The sequence below is a fragment of the Aulostomus chinensis genome, chromosome 14, assembly GCF_037954235.1.
Source record: "Aulostomus chinensis isolate RoL2024-O1b breed Wild chromosome 14, RoL_Achi_v1.0, whole genome shotgun sequence".
NCBI lineage: Eukaryota > Metazoa > Chordata > Actinopteri > Syngnathiformes > Aulostomidae > Aulostomus > Aulostomus chinensis.
Genome location: NC_141333.1, coordinates 25,451,934 through 25,473,106, shown reverse-complemented (window position 1 = coordinate 25,473,106; position 21,173 = coordinate 25,451,934). Strand labels below are relative to the sequence as shown.

Here is a 21,173-nt window from a genome sequence, read left to right as displayed (position 1 = left end):
AAAACCTGCAGCCACACCGGCCCTTACTGGACCAGTTTGGACACCCCTGCATATGTGTTGGCCCTGCAATGGACTGGGGTGAACCCCGCCTCTCACCCGAAGGCTGGGATAGGGGGTAAGAAATGGTATGGTCCAAATTTAGGGGTGTCTAACTGCCTTTTAATACATATCTTGCACTACATCGTGACACGACTACATTTTTATTACGCTTTATATTGAAACTATCTTTTATTTCACATTTTAAATGCTCTTCATATCACTGCTACTTTTTATATCTTGATGGTTTTTTGAATATAAAGCCTTATTGCTGGAAGGTGCAATAAATAAACACGGCCTGTATGTCAAACATTTAGATTACTAAGTTGACTCAGGTGAAAAACAGATTTAAAGAAAAAGACAAAGACAAAGAAGAGAGACCATTTGGCTGTTTTACGATGCTAAAGAAGATGGCAACAAAGGCAGGTAATAAGATGAGAAAAATGCCCAAAGACAGAAATCCACCACTCAAATATTTCTTTCATTTTCAGACTGAAAACTGCATAACCTTCCGGACAACCTCAATGGGCAATGAGGTACCTGAGGCCACCTGGATCCCACTCCAAAGAGTTAGCCAAGACAATTTCCCCTCAAATCGCCCTGTTATCTTAATCTGACAGCCAGACTCGATTACAAGGCGTAAAAATTGCTTTTCTCGCCACCAGCTATCACTGGGAAATTATCTTAATTGTGTCATGATTATGCCTCAAAGCTGTGGTGAGAGCTTTATGTTGCTCCTTTAAAATACACAGGAGCACTTCACAAGTGGTAAAAGTGCACCTAATCATCAGCTTTCAAGAGGAGGCAAGATGAGCGGAAAAGACATTCACCCCCATTCTTTACCGCCAAAGTATTTCAGGAATCATGTTCATATAACCCTCACAAAAGTGTACGATTCTTAATCGTCTCAGAGCTTCTGGAGGAAGTCTGCTGATCATCGATGACGTGTCCTTCTGCTTGTTTAAAAGGGTTTGGACAGTAGTTAACCCTTTGGTGTGGTTTAATCATATAACATTATTTTAAGCGTGTCATAAGTAGTAGTTCCCAGGGGCCTGTTTAAATCACATTATAGAGTGAAATACTCATTTGTTGAGTGATTAAGATGCAATGTCATCCAATTAGAGATGGAAAAGTTAAGTACATTTGAGCTGAAACTGTTGACATCTACTGAAGTGTAACTTATCATTAGTTGTGATTTGTTTCTTAAAAGAAAGACTCAATTGAAAATCAATTGCCAAGCACACTTGAAAATACAGATGTGGAGTTCTGCTCTATTATAAAACAGAAACCTGTTATACAATTATAACAACACCAAACCTACTCACATCAAAAAGAGACGGCGTACAAGCCACCCACACATGGTTGTGCGTGCATGTTGGCTCATGTGCAATATACTGTGCTGGGATGTTTATGCTTGATGCACAAATATGTGTTTGTGTATATTCTCAGTCACCCGGGTCATCGGAATTCTCAAGGATAATCAGTTTGGTCAACTGGACTCACCTTCTCTAAGTGATGCACAAATAGTTCTCAATGTTAAGAATTACAGGGGGGAAAAAAAAGTGTGACGCCAAGTCCAGTTGATGCATCAGTCCAAAACGTGATTTGTCGTTTTAAATAAATGGACTGTACTTGCATAGCAACCTTCCACCTTCATGGTACTTAACCTACTTTACAATATCGTCTCACACAGTTCATTTACAGTTGGAGGCTGCTTCTCATCAGGTGCAGGGACACTTTGAAACAAATATTGGACTAGCAACGCTTTGGTTACTGCACGGTCACACCCAGCCATGCTTGTATACTGCTGTGACTAATCAAAATACATCAGTTTTCTAGTAATTCAACTGATGTATTTATTCTGCATATGCCACAAATGACCATCAGCCAGCAGGTGCTAAACCCACCCTAGATGGTGGAATACTAAAGAATACAAAGCATTTTGTTGTGCTTGACTTCTGATGTTAATTGGGGGGAACAAACACCCAGCTGCAATCCAAGGTTTTCCATTTTTATTGACATTTTTTGGAGAATTTCTTTTCCAGTGTCATCCCTAACCGTTCACCTCAATGGTATTTGCATAATCTTTCATTCAATGCCAGGAAGATATAAACCAAGGTAGGCTGATGCTAGATATTTAATTAGCAGCTAGCAGGCTAAATCTACTCCTTCCACCAAATTAAACCAATTCCAATAACTGGGGTGGAAATGTTCCAAGTTACGGAAAAGGAAAAATAAAAGACACCTTCCAGTTGTCCTTTAGGTTTGCAACATGACATCATCGCTACCTGGTTTGTATCTTTCTAGCTGTAAGGCTGATAAAAAAGGGCCATTGCTATTGAACAGAAAATCTGCATAGCAACTGGAAGACAAAGGGACTGGACACTGACCCAATACAGAAGATGAGAAACACAGGACATCACTAGACAGATAGTTGGCACAAGATGTCACGCAGTTCTGTTCAAACAGTCGTTTTAATTTATAGTGTGATTCACTTTTCAGTGTCAAATTTTCCTCCAACAGATAGTGTGAGGTTTGATGCATCAGAGGAGCTCTAGGCCTCATGTTGTGAGAAGTTCAGTTCTGGCATGATCTCCAAGCATCTGGCAGTTTGAGTGAGTGCCGCTCTGCACTGGCTTAAAATCCCCCCCCCCCCCCCCCCCACCTCCCCTCTGTAGTAGAGTTTACCAATTCATAAGGCTACAAGGTACGTGCCACTACTTGAACACATTCACACAGTTACAGGCAGATGGAAAGATGGGACAAGGACAACCACGACAATGTGCTTGAGAGATAACGGCTGACAGTTTCCACGCAGCTACATGAGGAAAGCAGGAGGGGCAAGTTACTGAAAGACCAGCAGTCATTCAATCCCTGTAGCCCAACCTGCGAAGGCAACTATGATATGGGCAGCTCAAAAAAAACTGATGTCTGGCCACCATCGAATTTGGTATTAACAGTTCAAACCACAATGAAATGTCAGGTCCAATCAACACTTAAATCAGTCTTTTCTAGACTGCGTAGACTTAACCACAACATTGTTTTGTTTTTTTAAGCAGAGGACTATTATTTAATGATGATATAAAGCTCACAAGTTGATAACAGTATCTGAAAGCACTTTTAGACTGACAGGAGGATGACATTCTCAGAACTGAAGACTTGAGGGTCAGCGGTCAGTCCAGGTCAGAGGGGAGAATGATGGGGAAGATTGTATCCGTTTCTGTTCAGGCCCATCTGGAGCAGCACACCTTAGAACCTCTTGGGTCCCCAGGGAGAGGTCTTGGTTGGCATAGGGGCTCCAAAACTGGGAAAATCTTCAGAGCTGCTCATGTCAGGGGCCTAACACAGAGAGAGAGAGACAGACAGACAGACAGAGCATTTTGATTTTCCAAAATAGCTCAAGTTTACATGGATGGCAACAATTCCACTATTGATCTTGTTCTCAGGCTGCACGGTGGTGCAGTGGTCAGCACTGCGGCCTCACAGCAAGAAGGTTCCGGGTTCGAGTCCCGGCTCGGGTGCAGGATCTTTCTGTGTGAGTCTCCATGTTCTCCCTGTTCCTGTGTGGGTTCTCTCTGGTACTCCAGCTTCCTCCCACAGTCCAAAGACATCAAGAGGGGACGAGGCTGATTGATACTCTAAATTGACTGTAGGTGTGAATGTGAGTGTGAATGGTTGTCTGTCTCTATGTGTTGGCCCTGCGATGGACTGGTGACCTGTCCAGGGTGAACCCCACCTCTCGCCTGTAGATGCTGGGATAGGCTCCAGCCCCCCCGCGACCCTTACTAGTAAGGAGTAAGCGGAAGACGACGATGGATGGATCTTGTTCTCGTTAAGATATGTTGATCATGTTTAGATGCGTCATCTAGATTATTCCCATTTACATGCTACAGAGCAGAGTCTGACGCACACCCACATTATGTTTCAATGCCCCGTCAGTTTCCTTCCAGAATTTGTCCTGAAACTCTGTCATGTTGTGATAACTGTACAATTTGAGCTTTTTCTTGCCAATAAAAATGTGCTTTGAGTCAGGTTGGTAAAACTTGCTAGAAGCTGGACCTTGGTGTGAAGCATTTTGACTAGCAAACATGTAGCAAAAATGCCAGAACATGCTTCAGACCTTATTGGGGTCATCAGAACATCCTATTTATGTGGCAGTGGCTTATTCAGAGACTTGTCATAATCAGGTCAATATCACTGTCCTTGTAGAGGTAGCCAGTATCAGACTCTTGAACACATCTCACCTTCTCATTGGCATTGGTCCAGGGAGCCTCCCTCACCACAAAGCCTTTGGAAGGGCCACGGTGTCCATCATCCATGGAAGCGGCACTTCCCCCTGGAGGCCTCATGTAAGCCATCTTTGCCTCATTCTCCACAACATCTGCCATCTGAAAAATGTGGCATCACCAGTTGTGTTAGTGCCACACAAACCAATTTTTTTTTTTTTTAAACTTAGACTAAAAAAATGAAAGCATGGAAAGAGCTTACATATTCCTCTTCCAGGTTAAGGAGGTGGTCGATGGCTTCATCCACAAGCTCAGGACGACCCATGACTGTCACGAGGTTCGGATCTGCAGCCCCACTCTGAGGAAACTTGAGATCAACCTGAAAAAGATCAATGTCGAACCACATTAAAAAAAAAGTCTTTTGAAAGCTCCAGATGCATTCAAAGAAAACTTCTAAGCTTGTTTGTGAGCAGTTGAGAGAATTGACGATAAGTCGCATCGCCGCCCGTACAATGTTGAAGGCAAATGAACTCAAGTCACTTCATAAAGTCTTGGCTGCTTGACGGAAAAATTACTGATCACAAGGACCTCATTTCAGGCGATGTGAGCCACATGCAGGTTGTGCAAGCGTCACTCACAACCACCATACATAGTACCTAGTTACACTGTTAATGAACGTTTTAAGAACGTTCCACAACAGGATATGCATCCATCGCAAGGGGAAAAATTTCATACTAATTCATTTAAGATAAACATGCATGGTAACTGGAGGCACAACAGGGAAACACTGACAAGTGAAGTTACATCAAGAGGATCTGGCCTGATATTAACATATTTGAGGTTTTGGGACCGTCACTGTACAATCATGAAGACAGCACCAACAACACTGCAATAAAGCAAATAACAGCTACATCACTCTCGACAAGTTGAACGAAAATCTCATTCCTACTAAGCAACCTCACCTTAAATTCTTCCATGATCTTGCGGATGCCCTTGCCGCGGGCTCCAATGATGCGGGCATGGACCCTGCTGTCAAGAGCAATTTCCTCGGAGATCATCTCCTCAAGCTCATCCACAATAGCCTGGATGGCATCCCGTGCAGCTATGGCTTTGTGCTCATACCCTGTAATAGTAATCTGGTCCTGTAAAGCAACCGAAAACTGTATACATCAACACCAAAAAGTGAAAAAGATTCACAGAAAAATATTTTGATACCATTTCTATGAAGTCTTCGAGAGCATGTAGTATCGTAGAAGCAAAATGTTAAGAAATGTACCTGGTTTTCATCATTCTTCTCTGGGAACTGGATGTTTACATCATGCTCGGTGCGGATGTTTGTTATAATGGCCCCCTTGCGGCCAATGATTTTTGGGTGATGTTTAGGGTCCACAGTAATGGTCAGCTTGAAGCTCCTGAGTGTCTGAACATGGATTGACAGAAACAGTGCTGAGTTACAACTGGTTTTCCTTTTGCTGCAGCATGTGTTGACCAGTTCCAGCATCAAAGTTGAATCTCATTTTAATATTACTACCTAATGAAAGGTTATGTGAAAGAAAAAAAAAACCTCCCAAGATAATTCAAAATTAAACAAAGCAGAAAAAAAAATTCTGCAGGGTGAACACATCAATTCAAACAAAATCCCAAGAACTCGCACAGTACTAACCCTATCCTCCTGCTCAGCCTGCAACTCTTTGACGCGCTCCAACAGGCCTTCTTTGGCGCGCTCAAGATGATTGGCCAAGCCGGTGATAGCGATTTTATCAGACTGCTGATCAGGAGCAGGCACTTGAATATTAACCTGGATACAGACAACAACTTATGAGAAGCTGTATGGTTTTTTTTTTTAAAAGGAGTTCATCTTCACACCAACACAGAATCTGTAACACACCTCAAATTCATCCATCATCTTGCGAATTCCGCTTCCTTTCTGTCCGATGATGTAGCGATGAAGCTCAAAAGGCACTTCCACCTCGACAGTGACCGGAACCAAAGCCTGAGGACAGAAGCAAAGTTGGAGAAAAAGGCAAAAGTTGTGAGAACTTGAACAGAGCTCCGTCTTAGATACTGACCTTCAGTGCTTCCACGGCACCATCACACCGCTCTTTACGGCCAGAAATCACAATCACGTCACACTTTTTTGGTGCGTTTGGATCAACAGGCTCCTTCACTTCTCCATTGGCCTCTCCATTTTCCTGGATAACTGCCTCAACAGGAGAAGCTGCTAAAAGAGAATCAGACAACATTAGATGGGTGTAATGGTTTCCCTACAATATTAGTTGCTCCAATCTGACTGGCTTTACCTTGAGGGTCCTCACGCTCTGGGAACTTAATATGTACATTGTGATCCCTGGTGATCTGCTGGATCCGTGAGCCCTTGGGACCCATGATAGAACGATGAAACTTTTGAGGAATCGTGCACTCTACAGTCACTTGAGCATCCTGGATATAACAAACAGGAGAAAAAAAGAAAAGTTAACTAAATGGAGGGGGGGGGGGGTGTCTGTTTAAAACTGAAATTTATTCACACAAACAACCACACAAGAGGAGCTGCATCTACTAACCAAGTCCTCCACAATCTCCTGCATGCGTTTTTTGGCTGCCTCCACACATTCTTTGGCTCCTTTGAGGGTGACCTTTTCACTCTGAGTGCCAGTGCGAGGGAAGCTCACCATCACGCCACCATACTCATCAGCGAGGTCCCTAAGTACTTGGCCACGACGGGCAACAAAGTAACGGTGGTGCTTAGGATCAACACTCATTGTATCCTCAACAACGTTGTCCTGCAAGTGAAAAGTACAGTAAAGCCAGTGAACTTGAAGGCATATGCCGAGTCAGCCAGGCCATTCATTTATATCCTTTTCACACTGAAAAACGTGTGTCAACGTGGGTTTTTGGACCTGTGTTTGCTCGGTATCAGGGCGCATTCAAGCTTCCAGGAGACCCGGGTCTGAACTCCCGCTGTGAGGCTGCGTGCCTGTGTTTTTCTCTCTCATACGTCATCGCGCTGACAACGTCATCATTTCACATAAACGTGCGCCAGAACACTGAGAGGTAAACAAACGTCAACATGGGCGTCGCCGAGTCAAACGTTAGCGTTGTCTTTGCATGCATTGCAATGTTGTCTCTTTTGCAAAGCATACAAACTCAGCGCAGATTGGAAAATGTCCGAGCGCTAACGCAGCGAAGGAGGATGGAGTTTTTGGCTCGTCTGGAAGGGGGCCGAAGAAGCTACAGGCGAAACCTGACAGGCGGCACAGTGACAAAATCAGAATACGACAGGAAGGTCGCGTGAAACCTGAGACGACGCGGGTTGCCTTTTTCACACTGCGGCCAAACCGAGCCGAGCCGCTAAACACCAGGATCGCTTGGCGAGTCAGTCAATGTGGGTTGAAATGCCGAGTCGACCCTTTCAGAGTGCCGAAAAACTCATGCATTCTTGGTGCAGTGTGAAAGGGGCTTTAGACTCAAAATACACTGCAAAAGGACTTAATTTTTCCACACAATAAAATTGATCATTTCCTCAAAACATTGAGATGGCATTAAAAATTGTGTTTGTACAAACATGGGTTGCCCCATCGTTTTGATGTTTGTAATTTATAAAATGATCATTTCAAACTGTTAAATAATTATGCGAGGTTTGTCATAATAAATGTGCAACTTCCAGTTGGGACCAAGAATTTGTTTTTTTAGTGTTAAACTGACCCCTGACCATCAAAATCTAATCAGTTCATCCTGGAGTCCAAGATAGTGTTCGTCTTGAAGATGAAGGAATTTCTTTTTCTGAGATGTTGATGATATCTGGTCAGTTCCTCTGTACGCCACTTAAGTACAACCCAAGTCTTAGCTAGCGTTGTCCTGCCATAGCAACTTACCAAACTCTTGATCAGTTCCTCCAGTTCCTTCTGAGCATCTCGTACTGCTTCTTCTGTGCCAATCACAGTGATGAGCTCCTGGTCTTTGTCCTCTGCAGTGGGGAAAATGATCCTGGCTCCGGTGTTGTCACGAACTTTACGGATGTTTCCGCCACCTTTTCCGATGAGGAATTTGTGGTATTCTGGCTTTGCACGCAGCTCAGCGGTGTGGCTCTTAGTTTGCTGAGTCAAACACATTCACAGCGTAAAATTTATGACACGTTTCCAATTTCTGCATTTTCAAAAAAGAAAACTGACAAAAAAAAAAAAAAGTAACCAAGTGGAAGTGGCAGATTTTCACTTTCACAGTTGAAGACACACCTTCTCCTCTGCCAGGGCAAGAAGCTGTTGCTTGGCTTTCTCTACCTCCTCAACGGGCCCTCGGATGGTGACCTTGTCAATCCCTGAGCCTTCAGTGGGGAAGTGGATGTGAACACCACCACACTCCTCCATGATCGAGCGCACAAAACGGCCTTTTGTCCCAATCAAGGAGTTGTGCAGCTTGGAGGGGATGGACACCTCCATTTCTGTGATGTTGGCCTAAACATAAACATAAAATTCGGCATATGTGGCACATGATCCTTTTCATGCAGACTAAGATGTGCGTGTGTGTCTGTACATGCTTACCAGTTCTTTCTGAATGGCCAGAATACGATTTCGTGCAGCCTCACAGTTGGCCTTCTTCCCTGTTATGATGATCATCTCAGAGTTGCTGTTTTCAGCAGGCAGGTCTATTTTAGTGTTGGTTTCCTCTCGAATCTAAAAGAGCAAATTGAACTATCTGTCAAAAGAGCCTGGGGTTACTTAATTGGACAAGGCCTTGTTTCATAGACCGTACCTTTTTGATGTTAGAGCCGCCTTTTCCAATTATGTTTCTGTGGAATTGCTTGAAGATGGGGACTGAGACAGAAAAGCTGTTCTCCACCTTACCAAAGGAATCACCAAAGTTTAACATTCATTCACGACTTCTTTTAAAGACAAATGCATCTTAACCAAAGTACCGAAGGAGTGAAGACCAGGTCTAACCGAACTTACCATTTCAGCCACTATCTTTTGCATGAACTTTGAGCACTTTTCCACCTCAGTGCGTGGGCCCCTAAGTTGAACAATGTCACTTTTCTGTGCGGGGTCAGGGAAGTTGATGATGACCTGGAAGTAAAAGAATGTTAGGAATACATTTTTAAGTAAATTAATTAAGATAGTATAAAAAAAAACAACACACAATATTAGAACCAAACCAGATGGATTCCAACTCACCTCTGGGAATTTATCACGCACTTCTTTTATCTTCTCCCCTTTTTGGCCAATGATGGCTCTATGAAATCGCTGTTCGATGATCAGGTCCTTTGTACGCTCGTTCTCCTGAGAGGGTGTTGGCAGATTTAGTGATGACATCGGGGTTTAACGTGCAATTTCAAGTCTGAATTAACCTTTAAACTAACCATGCGTGACGCAAGCTCCAGCAGCTCCTTCTTGGCTTCTTGCACACCCTGGGGATCCCCCTCGATGCGGATCAGGTTGCTTTTCTCATTGTCAGGAGGGATGCGGACAGTCACCTTGTGTAGTTCTTTGATGCGATTGACTGTGAACAGATCAATAAATGTCAAGTTTGAGGAGGACCCTGGTCCAGTTTTAGCTGCACTGCCCACGACTGAATAGCAGCTTCTGCTAGATATAGAGTTCTTACTGTTAACTCCTCCTTTTCCAATCAGATGTCGGTGAAATTTGGGATCCACGCTGATCTCTGTGTAGTCCATACGGCTTACCTTTGGGGTGAAAGCAGATGCACAGAAGAAATAGAAACATTTCCACATTAATTCATTGTACCAAATGTAACCGCTTTACCATACAGCCTCTGTCTAAACTTCAAGGTCCTTTCATCAAACTACTTTCTTAACATGCATCTTTGTATAAAGAGGAACAATACCCACCAAATCTGTAACAATGGCTTCAATCTGGCTCTGTACCATCTGCACATCTTTGGTTGGACCCTCCAGGGTGATCTTTTCCTCTCCCTCAGTAAACTCAATGTGCACCTACATACAAAATAGTTTAAAAAAAAAAAAAGTTAAGAAAAAAAACAAACACTACACACTTCAATTAAGCAACTGATCATTCAATAGACCTTGGGCATCTGTTGGGTTATCTTGGCCAAGTTCTGCCCCTTCTTGCCGATAATGAAGCGATGAAGCCAAGAAGGAGCTGTTACCGAGGAAACAACATAGCTGTTTGCCTGCAAATACAAAACTTTGTTAAAAACCAAGGTCACCATTTACCTTTTTTTTTTAGTGTCAATCAAACCACCATTTTACCTTGGCATAAACTTCAGTGAGGGCCTGACCCAGACGGTCCGGCTCCCCACGAAGGATGACAGTTTCTGAGCTGCTGTCAGAAGGTGGGATCTCGACTGAGACACCAGTTCTATCCAGGATCTCCTGCAGGGTGTTTCCCTTGGGGCCAATCACATATTTGTGCTGAGACTTCTTCACCTCCACTGCTATGGTGGTGGCATTCTTCTTCTGCAATGAATAGAGTAGGAATATAAGGACATGAAATCTTTGTTTACCAGCATATTTTAGTTTGTTTGAATAGGTACTAGGAATAGGAACGTTCCTTGTAATGATTTGCCAAAATTGTAAGAATACCTTATCTTCATAAATCTTCTTGATCATAGCCACAGCAAGGGCCACCTGTTCTTTCTCCCCAGTGATGACAATCTCCGTTTTGTTCACACTCGGAGGGGGGACATTGATGCGGGCACCAGTTTCCTGCATCATCTCGCCTACCAGCTTATTGTAGGCACCAGTGATGAATGGGTGGTACACCTTGTCAATGTTCACTCTCTCTACAGCACGCTTGTCCTAAGGATGCAAAAAAGGGGGAACAAAAACTGAGTAATAGTTTAAGGAGTAGGAAAAAAATCTGAAGATGGAGCCGAGTTACCTGCTCAGCTGAGATCAACAGGATCTCATGCTTTGCCTTCTCCAGGCCCTCCTTGGTACCAGAGATCTTGATCTGGTTGCTAGGGTCTTCAGGTCGTGGGATCTGGATTTTGGTGGCGGTCTTTAGCTCAAGCTCCTGCAGTTTCTCCCCGTTTTTACCGATGACAAAGCGGTGATGTTCCTTGGGGATGCCAACAGTAGCTGAAGCCTGAGGAGTTAAAATGGAGAACTGAGCACAATTGCTTGACTGTAAACACAAAAAAAAACCAAACAAACATTAATTTCATTCATATATCAGAGAAAAAAAGACGACCATCTGTTGACCTGAGTCTGCAGTCGGGACACAATCTCCTTGCGAGCCTTCATCACAGCATCTAGCTTTCCAGAAACCATGATGGAAAGGCCCTGATCTTTCGCCAAAGAGAGTTCCAGATGGGCTCCGGTCTTATGCATGATGTCCACGCAAACCTTTGCTTGGTCTCCTTCCCCAAACTGGTTAATGTCCTTGTACTTGCGCTCCTCCAGCGGCACATGAAATACCTAGGTCATGCAAGGAATAAAAAAAACATTCAAAGTTACAGGGATAAGGAAGTAAAAACTGGAAGAAGAGAATGTTTGGGTAGGCAGTGTCTTTAGGACCCAGTGGGCAAAACAGGAAAGTCTACCATAAAAGTAAACCAAAAACAATTTAAAAAAAAAAAAGGACAAAAACCTTGATTTGAATCAAATCTTCACAATGTTGTAATTAAGGATATGACTGTATACAGTTTAAAACACCATGTAACAATAGCCTAATCCTACACATTTAACAATACAGTTACAAAAAGGAACAAAAAATAGGTATTAAGTACCCTGGTGTTTTCCATCACTGCGCTTAACCTTCAAATGTAACCTGGTTGAAATCACGTGAGCGTAGCTACATGCTGTGCATCGTTACCTATAAATCTTCCACCACTTACAGCAAAATACTGCGGTTCATTCCAGCTCTAATTGGTAGCGTGACAGCCTGCACCAGCCAGCTGCACCAGTTCATTGTGCATTCTGTTCAGGACCAATACTATGCAAGGAATACAGCCTTACTTAACTAACTTAGGGTGCAATCTATTTTTCATTTAGTGCAGTCAAAACCTGCAGAGTGTATTTTGTTTAATATTTTTATTTTCTTAATTTTAAGAAGCCGTTGTGTCAGAGTTTGTGTGGCAATACATTTTACTACGATTGGTATCTGCCTTATTTAAAAAAAATTTAAAAAGTTGACCCTCACCATTCATGCACTGTCAAACAGCAACAAAGCTGTCTTAGGACTGTTTATCCAGAGTATGTGGTAGTTAATTTATATTTTTTTATATTTACCTGGGTGATCACAGAAGACTTGAGAGGACGAATCTTGGATGTCCAGGCATTGGCAGTCTCCTGGGTCCCCTCAGGTGAGGCCGCCTTCTCAGGCAGAGGTGGGAAGGCATCCTTGTAGGTAGGAAGGGCATCCTCATCCTCTACTACACTGGGCCCTGCTGCCACAACAGCTGAGCACACAGACCACAAACACACACCAAGTTTCGCTTTGTTTTTGGCATTTTACCTTAGCTTGTCTTTAACATCCCCCTAGTCACCTGAGAGAAAGAAAAAAAAAAAGTACTCACCACCACTGCCACCACCACTCTGCTCTGGCAACAGCCCAATGCGGTGCTCATTGAAGCTTTCCTGCGTAAGTACAGCGACTGAGCTCATGGTCAAAATCCCACGTTAAACACAGAGTCCGAGTGTGCCACTGAAATGGAAAGTTTATATTTTCAAATGTTTGGCAACAGCAGATGACATTTCATGAATTTCCATAGTTTTATAACAAATTTGAGCTATACAGGTTTATGGATTCATGTAGCTACTGAGACCAATATGTTGATTAAACTGAGAAAACACATATTGAATACAACAGTCATGATTGCTGAGGAGAGGCACCATTTGTGTGACTGTTAAAAAAAAGGGGGGGGGGGGGTGTGAAGTGTTATACATGTGTTAAGCACAGCAAACAAGCTTATCATAGGTGGACTTTGGGATTTTCTCCATTATCTAATCTAGCTTTATCAAAACAGCCATATCGGACACTCAAGAGTCACACTTGTCACATTATCACATCAGCACTGTGTTAATGTACAATAAAATGTGATTGGCGAGTAAAAGGATTATGCCTCCACTCAGCACCACATAGAAAAGGTGTGGCTGCAGCACATTTTGTCTCGTCAGAAGACAGTGTTTTTTGTCTCGTCTGAACCATCTTGGTCCAGTGTTGCGCTCCGTATTGTAGCTACATGAGTAGGCTACAAGGTTAAGAGGATTTGTCTCCCACTGGCCCCTGTGTGTGTCCAAGTTGGATAGGATTTTTAAAAATCCATCAGGGGAGAACTGCCTGGTCTAGGATCTTTGGCTTTGTTGGGGGTTTTTCTTGGTAAGCATTATTTGGTTCAATCCCCTCACCTACAACATTTGGAGGAAAAAAAAGAAAGAGTGTAACAGTGCTTTTTTTCCATCTGGCAAATAATCTTTAAATTCTAGCCAACAGAACACAGGAATGTGAGTTGTTTTAGGGTGGACACTGCCCTAAGTAAACCTGAAATCCATCTGAAAGCATGAACAGACAATACTCCAACTGTCATGGATAACTAGATGATGAGGGTTTTTCTAACTTCAGGCGTAAGCCAGTCATTTGTTTGACTACCTCCCGACTCATTTCAGAGCACCCTTTCTTTGGCCTCATCTTTGTCAGGCATCATAAACTGAAAAAGGAATACTTCACCCAAAAAAAGAAAATCAAGTAATTATATACTCGTGCTAACGCTCATGGAATGTCAGGTGATTTTTTTGATCCACAAAAACACTGATGGGAGTGCCACAAGAAAAAGGCATCACAGTAATGTCCTACATAATACAAAAGAAGTAATGCAAGTGTCCTGAAGCTGACACACACACATCCTTGTACTTATATCTTTGAGTGGACTTTCACTGACATAATACATTCCCTAGCCCCTCACCCGAAACCTAACCATCAACTGACTGCTTGACCCTAAACCTAACCAGAACCTAATTCTAACCTCGACCCTAAAACGGCCCTGAGAAGATGTGAGGGCTGGCTAAAATGTCCTCACTCTGTTGGTTAAATACATATTCTAGTCCTCAATATGTAGCAAGAACACACACACACTTTTAGCCTCCCTGCTCACTGTAGCCTGGAGCAGTCAGCCATGATGCCATGTTTCGAGTGAGGCTAAAAATGATGACGTCAGTGATATTTTTTTACAGCAATGCCTTTTCCTGTGAAACTCCCATCAGTGTTTGTGAACTAAAAACATTTTTACCTGACCTTCCATCTGCATGACCGTGAGAAGATGAAGACAGCATTTTCATTTTTGGGTGAACTATTCCTTTAAGGCTCCTTTGCACAGTACTCTTAACTGTTATCGGTGTTTCCCTACCATTGCCCACTCTATGCCCATTAAAAACGATACAATTAGTTACTTGCCTCTTTATGCAAGATAACAAAAATGCAACGATCCTGACTGAGAATGCAAATCAAAATGGAAAAAAAAAATTATCCAATGACTTAAAAAAGGCACTACAATGTCAAACGACGCTCCACTACAATTCAGAAAACAGCAACACCACAACCACTCTGAGAAATGAAGCTAAACTAGTAATGCTGCTATTGTGCAACACTGCTGTATGCACTTTGTTGTGCTAACCACACACACAGAAAATGATGATGAGCACACAGTATAATTGTTCTTCCTTAAAAGATATTATATAGACGAGACTTTTAGGTTTTAATAAAACCTTTTTAAAATGCTTACAACAACAACAGTCTCTGCCCTGCAGCCACCAGGTTCAGCTCTGGTAAGCACGGGACTTTCAAAACCCTTCAAAAGCAGCCTAAATCATAGGGTTTTAAGGTTTTCAATTTAAGTGAGTAAACGTAAGATCTTTACGATTGTGTTTATCCAAAATGCAGAGGATCTTTACTCCAAAATCCTTATGCCTCATGGATATGGGGCCAAATTTCCAGCTGTGGTTGGATTCCCATTTAGGAGTTAAACAAAACTACATGCTGCCCAATGCTTAAGGGTTATTTTTCTGCCAGAGCTTTCATTGCAAACTTACCAGCTAAATGGTCAGTTACCAGATAATCCGTCCTGTAAAGATGCAAGTTCCCGTCAGCCTGCCAGCTTTTGCCTTGGGAACAAAATGAAAAAAGGGTGTTACTGTATATACAGTCAATTACTGGCTTACAGAAGAATAAAAGGAGGCAAAGAAAGAAATATTTCAGGGAATTGAATTAAATTCTGTTATAAATCATATTCAAAATAAAATATCATGCATGCAAGTAAGACTTGTAATTTGTAGTTTTAGTTAACATAGAAATACAAGTTTTTACTGTACTGACATAACTATAACAGTAAATAATGGAAAGTGGAGCCGGAAAATACAGATCAAACTTCACTCTCAATTTAAGAGTGAAACAGAAGGCACCTACTGTGCTTTTTTTTTTTTTTTTTTTTTTTTGGAAAAGACATGGTTCCAGTTACACCAGAGTGAAAAATATTGGCAAACTGCCACCAAAGTGATTAGAAACCTCCCAAGTATTCAAATAAGGCTGACGAGAAACCACTGACTGAAAACCTGTTCTGTGTAGGTAGCACTTCCATAGGAGCTCAACGTCCTCTAGGAGCAGTTTCTATTACTTAACTGCTTTGTCAAACAAGACAGACCAGGTAAATATAGAGACTACCACTCTATTGTTAGAAACCATACCAAAATAAATAAATACAATTAAATAATGGATGTTTGTCATGGATGTCATCTAACTGGTGTGCATGAAATTTACCATTTTTTTTTTGCCACTGATAAAAAAAACTCATTTCTCCATTTAGAAATCTACATATTTACACTGGCGTGGATCAACATTCGTACTTAGCAGTTAACTTTATTTGATTAAGTTATTAGTAAGTGTCCATCTTTACTTAATACGTTTTTTTTTTTTAAATGTTGCATTACTTTGTCTTACACTATATTTCCAAAAATACATTTAAAAAAAAATGAAATGACCTATGGAGGTCACGGGTTCTTGTATTTTGTTGTTGCTTTTTGGTGGTGCAGTGATACAGAATGCACTTGGTCTGTTTATTCTGAAGAAATTGGTGACAGCCTTCACAAGTCTGATGAAGCAAAAGCAGCCCAATGAGTGAAAACCCTCACCAAGAGTGGCCACCCGACGTACATTAAAAGAAATTCAACGTTGCATAAGAAACCCATGACTTGACAAAGTAACGAAATTGAGCTGCTAACCAGTTCACGCCGACGTCTCGTCTTGCTTGAAAAGAAAAACTTGCATAGCGACTATGTTAACGGCAACATGACAGCATTCGAACCTGCATGGTATAATGACACATCCAAATCCCAGATTAAGGATTTAAGTGGCTGGTTAGTGTGTGTGCTAGCTAACAAAATATCAAATTAACATTAACAAGCTGACAGTTGCCGGCGACATACTAGAGCAATGCTAGCTGCAGTCATAATGGCTAGTGTTAATATCTGTACAACGTGCTTAGATAAAGACAAACTAAAATTATCTTCAATTCAATAGAAATCGAGATTGAGTCAGACGCCTAGTAAATGTGTGTGCCGTTCAGCAAAAGTGGGATCCTTGGAAGTGAAATCCCTGTGGCGTGGATTAGTAGCTCCAAACCCTGTTAGCTAGTTAGCAAACTTGCTAAAAACTTTGACCGAGCGACTGTGACACGTAGCTCCTATGCTAGGTTGGCTCCCTCAAACAGACCCACACATAACTTCAATCTATGATCAACCAGATAATGACACTGGGATAAGAGTGTAGTGGGAACTTGAAATAGCCGGCCATGCTTTCAGACTATCAATTTCTGAGAATGTCGTGTAAATTAGTCTGCATTAACACTTTGATTAAAAGTAGCTACAAGTTGAACTGTAGCTTTGGCTAACAAGCTAACGTTAGCTTACACTACAGTTTGTTCTACTAGCTCGCTAAGTCCACGTAGGCATACAGTTGAGCAGGCGAGAGATGACACGGAGTCAGGCCAGAACATACTGTAACGTTCACGTTTCACCGTCCAACAAGTACCATGCTCTCACATACGAAAAGGTAGAAAGCATACGTAACTGGAACATGGGTACGCTCAGCAAAACCAAAAACCAAAAACCAAAAAAAGACCAACAAAAGTAAAAGACAGTAAAGTGAGCTACTTACTTCTTTTATGTTCTCGTCTGCCCTGAAGGTGCAGAAACTGAGATGAAATTCCACTGGCGAGAAGGTGGGATTGAAGCCTGACGGATATATACCAGTTCCGCCCACCAATCACGTCCTCGGACGTCACGCTGAAGAGTCCGATTACAAATAACTCATTTTCATGGTGGCAAACTCTTACGGTGCATATTCAGTCTCTAAACCTTTACGTTAAACTTGCATTTTAACCCGGAAATGTTTATTTCATCACATGGTGCAATCCAAATGTGTTTGTTAAGAATCATACACATGAACCCCGAATGCAATGAAAATATTTCTTGCAATATTTAAGCATTAACTTGACGTGCTGCAAAAACATTGGAGACTATTCCCTTCTAAACTCCATGAGAAAAAGCCTCAGAGTCATTTCATAAAAATATGGTTGGTATAAACAGCAATAAGGAGATAGACATTTCCTTCTCTTCATTCAATGCAGATCGTCGGTGTACATTAACTTTGCAGATCCAGAACTAGGAGCCTTTTTCAGTTTACTCTCTGTAAACTTCATTGTGCGGAGCTTAGCATCACTGCATTGCTTCTTATGTGCAAAGAGGCCAGTACCGGTTTAAAAATATTTGTGTCTGTTACTGAAAAATTATCAGCCCAAGGTTTGAAAAAGCTTCAGAAGAAAACAGCTTAAAAAAGACACCTTCAATTTCTTTTTTCTAAAAAAAATTCTATATTTTTGAATTTGGCTTGAAAATGTTCATTAACAAAAAATGTCAAATAGTTGGTGCCGGTTCCAGAAGACGGTAAACTGTGGTGTAATCACTCAGTCATGGTGTTAGAGGAGAGTGGGCTGGTGCCATTGGTTAGGTGTTTTTATTTCTCATACCGATTTATGACAATATCTTATTTCCAACAGTTTGTTTGTTTTTTTACTCGCAACATATATTATTTATTTTGGTAACAGACCTTCTTTGAGTCAGTTGAGTGAGACAATATGAAGCTGTCTTATTCAAGAAGATTCTGAAAGTCCATAACAATCGTACTCAACAAACAAATAATGAACATCAAGCGGAACAAACAGCATCAATTGATACATAAAATAATGCACAATTAGGGCCAACAACACATTCCCAATCTTTTCTGTCAGACATAAATCTAAACTTCTGATGATCAGTCCCACATGAGGTTTTGCATCTTCCACATTTGAAACTTCAAGACTTTCAGTTCGTCAGCCACACCGGCGCCATCTGCAAAGCTGCCTTCTGATTTTTGGAAAATACCTAAGATGTTTTACATTTCCTCTTCCATTCTCGAACAGCTGGTGTTCACTCAACAGCGAGAGCTGGTTGAAAATAATGACTTGATTTGATTTAAAAAATGCCCCCCCCCCCCCCCCACACACACACACACACACACACACACAGGTTAGTGTCCAGTGGCAAATACAATGTTGCAGTGCAGCGATGACGATGAGGACAACAACACAATTTATCATGGTCACCTTTTTGAGAGACTCTTGAGAGAGGAAAAGTATTGATTTAAGGGGACCCTCCAACCATTTTACATATAAAGGTGAGTTTAGTCATCATGGAGAAGGTCCTTACACAGTTGTAGTCTGTCGCTGTGGCAGGGGTGAACTCGTGTTCAAGAAAGAAAAAAGCCCTGATAATTTAATTTGATCTATTTGCTATCCTGAGTTTGGCTAGAGACGTTTAACATTGTCGACAAGAATCTGCTATCAACTGTACCCATGAGACTAGAAAGATGGATGCATTTACATGCAGGGGACAGTCAGCTGAATTGTATTATGAGTTATAATGTTCATTGCCTTTGAAGGCTCACCCTGATAATTCAGGATTTATAATGAAAAACAAAAGTCCTCGATCTTAACCCCAAACATTCTTGAATGTTGTTTGGTGTCAGGAGAGACGTATCAATTGAATCACTGGTACAGTCCGTACCTGAGCCACTGCAGCCCATCACAAGCACATGAGCACGTGTTGTTGTTCATTCCTGTTTGTGTGTTAGAGTGAACGTATGCGTATGCATGTGCATGTGTATGTTTACAGAAAAAGTTCATTGAATATATTTATATTTTTAAACGTCTTGAAAGTACCCACAGCATTAGGATGCGCAGTTACTGGACAGATGCCAAGTATTGATAAGCGTACACTGACAAAAATGTACAATACAGCCTCGTATTTTTGAGTATAACATTGGAAATATTGATTCGCTCAGGTGGTCGAGTGGTTAGCGCGCACGTCGCGTACGCAGCTGACGCCAGTTCAAATCCTGGTTGAAGGTCCTTTGCTTCTTGTCACACCCCTCTCTCCCTTGTTTCCTGTCTGGCACATAAAGGCCTCTCGGTGAAAGAAAAGAGCAAACATTGTAAATATCCGTAACCCTCTCAGGTGGTTATTCAGGGCTATGCAGCTGATGTGACTGTGTCTGTCCAAGAACAAAGATAACCACTAGAACTGAACCCCACCTCTACCAGACTAATTGCATCAAGCATGGACATTGTTTAAGTCGCCTCTTTGAAGACAACATGGGTCCATCGATTGAGATCTTGTAATTCTCCTCTGTGTTCAGGGGCCTCTTTTGACAATGCATGCTTTATATCCGCACATCAAATAAGACTGTAATGTAATAATGATTATTAAAATAATGAAAATAATCATAGATTTAAAAAGAAGGAGAAGAGGAAAACAACAAACAGAAGCCGCATCATGCGCTCAGACTGGAAACATATATTGGATAATTAGCTAGAGTTTATCTGGAATGGATTTTTTCGGAACGATGCCATGCTGATAGTGGGGAACAACAATTCTGCTGCTCTGTCATGCTCATCATGCACAGAAATGGCATGTATGTCACTGTCATACTGCAAAACAGCCTAAAAGGCCTGTTTTCATGTATCATTCTCCTCTGCTGTTATAAATAGTTGCTTATACTACTTTCTCATCCGACTCAAACCTCCTAACAATTGTGTACCAGACACAAATTCTTGCAACTGTGTGGACTCATGTTACTCCAGTGCAACTGCACATGTTTAGCGATAATATTCCAGACACATATATCAACTGTTGTCAAGACAGGAGGGCCCTGATGTCCCCGGGACTTTGTTAAAATAAAGGAATTCTGGGGGAAATCAACAATGTTATTGCTGAGATCTTATCTTGAAGATAACAGCTTGATCCAAAAGAAATTAATTTGGGAGTGCATTCTGATGTCTCATACATAGAAAAAAAAACCCACAAAACTCTTCTTGAAACTGCAAGCAAGATGTCCTTTATTGGAAAAAGTCTAACTGATAGAGATTGGTTGAAAGAAATTGTCTCAGTGGAAAAGATAACCTACAGACTCAACGGCAAAAACAAGAACATTTTCAAAGTGGTGCCGAGACTTTTGGTAAAGTATAATAAAAATGACAATCTAAAGAATTTTTCTTGCTCACATAGAAGGGACACAGGCTGGTTAGACACAATTTAAGCATTTAATGATAAACTGTAATTAATTAGTAATGGCGATGTGGCACCACATTTGGTTTTTTTTTCTTATTATTTTTCAGGGTACGTTTGTCTATGAAGATCAAATATTTGTGCTTTGCGGTAATGATCCCTCGATATGACGACGCTTTAATGATTATTGCTATCCTGAAGTGAAAATTAATGGCTAAAAAAAATTTTAAAAAGTAAATACATTTATTCACTTGAAAGTATATTGTGGTTTTTTTTTGTAATAGTCACAAAACACTTAGAAGTAATACATTGCATCCAAAAGGTCAAATGATCTGTCCATTTTT

General features: G+C 41.5%; 1 protein-coding gene across 2 annotated transcripts; it reads right to left on the bottom strand.

Moving 5' to 3' along the window:
- Nucleotides 1-2,033: 2,033 nt before the first annotated feature.
- On the bottom strand, nucleotides 2,034-17,477 carry hdlbpa (high density lipoprotein binding protein a). 2 transcript variants are annotated; one of them, XM_086225112.1, is made up of 28 exons: nucleotides 17,384-17,477; nucleotides 15,265-15,336; nucleotides 12,756-12,883; nucleotides 12,469-12,638; nucleotides 11,440-11,655; nucleotides 11,117-11,323; nucleotides 10,819-11,034; nucleotides 10,486-10,692; nucleotides 10,299-10,406; nucleotides 10,105-10,209; nucleotides 9,861-9,939; nucleotides 9,616-9,755; nucleotides 9,431-9,535; nucleotides 9,209-9,322; nucleotides 9,012-9,098; nucleotides 8,801-8,932; nucleotides 8,495-8,713; nucleotides 8,135-8,356; nucleotides 6,824-7,042; nucleotides 6,563-6,701; nucleotides 6,332-6,483; nucleotides 6,151-6,255; nucleotides 5,926-6,060; nucleotides 5,539-5,682; nucleotides 5,225-5,404; nucleotides 4,525-4,641; nucleotides 4,281-4,424; nucleotides 2,034-3,375 (listed from the first exon to the last, which is right to left on the bottom strand). In XM_086225112.1, exons 3-28 carry the CDS (start codon nucleotides 12,841-12,843, stop codon nucleotides 3,286-3,288), a joined length of 3,840 nt encoding a protein of 1,279 aa, XP_086081238.1. In that variant the 5' UTR covers nucleotides 12,844-12,883; nucleotides 15,265-15,336; nucleotides 17,384-17,477; the 3' UTR covers nucleotides 2,034-3,285. The 2 variants fall into 2 exon arrangements, with proteins under 2 accessions (XP_086081238.1, XP_086081239.1); XM_086225113.1 differs by having other exon boundaries at nucleotides 6,332-6,480.
- Nucleotides 17,478-21,173: the final 3,696 nt, after the last annotated feature.

Bases quoted from the DNA above. Each gene is read 5' to 3' on its own strand.
- hdlbpa (XM_086225112.1), bottom strand. From the start codon at position 12,843: ATGAGCTCAGTCGCTGTACTTACGCAGGAAAGCTTCAATGAGCACCGC. The intron at 12,639-12,755 runs GTGAGTACTTTT...CTGTGTGCTCAG, and splicing joins GAGTGGTGGTGGCAGTGGTG to CTGTTGTGGCAGCAGGGCCC. The intron at 3,376-4,280 runs GTGAGATGTGTT...TCTCTGTGTTAG, and splicing joins GGACCAATGCCAATGAGAAG to GCCCCTGACATGAGCAGCTC.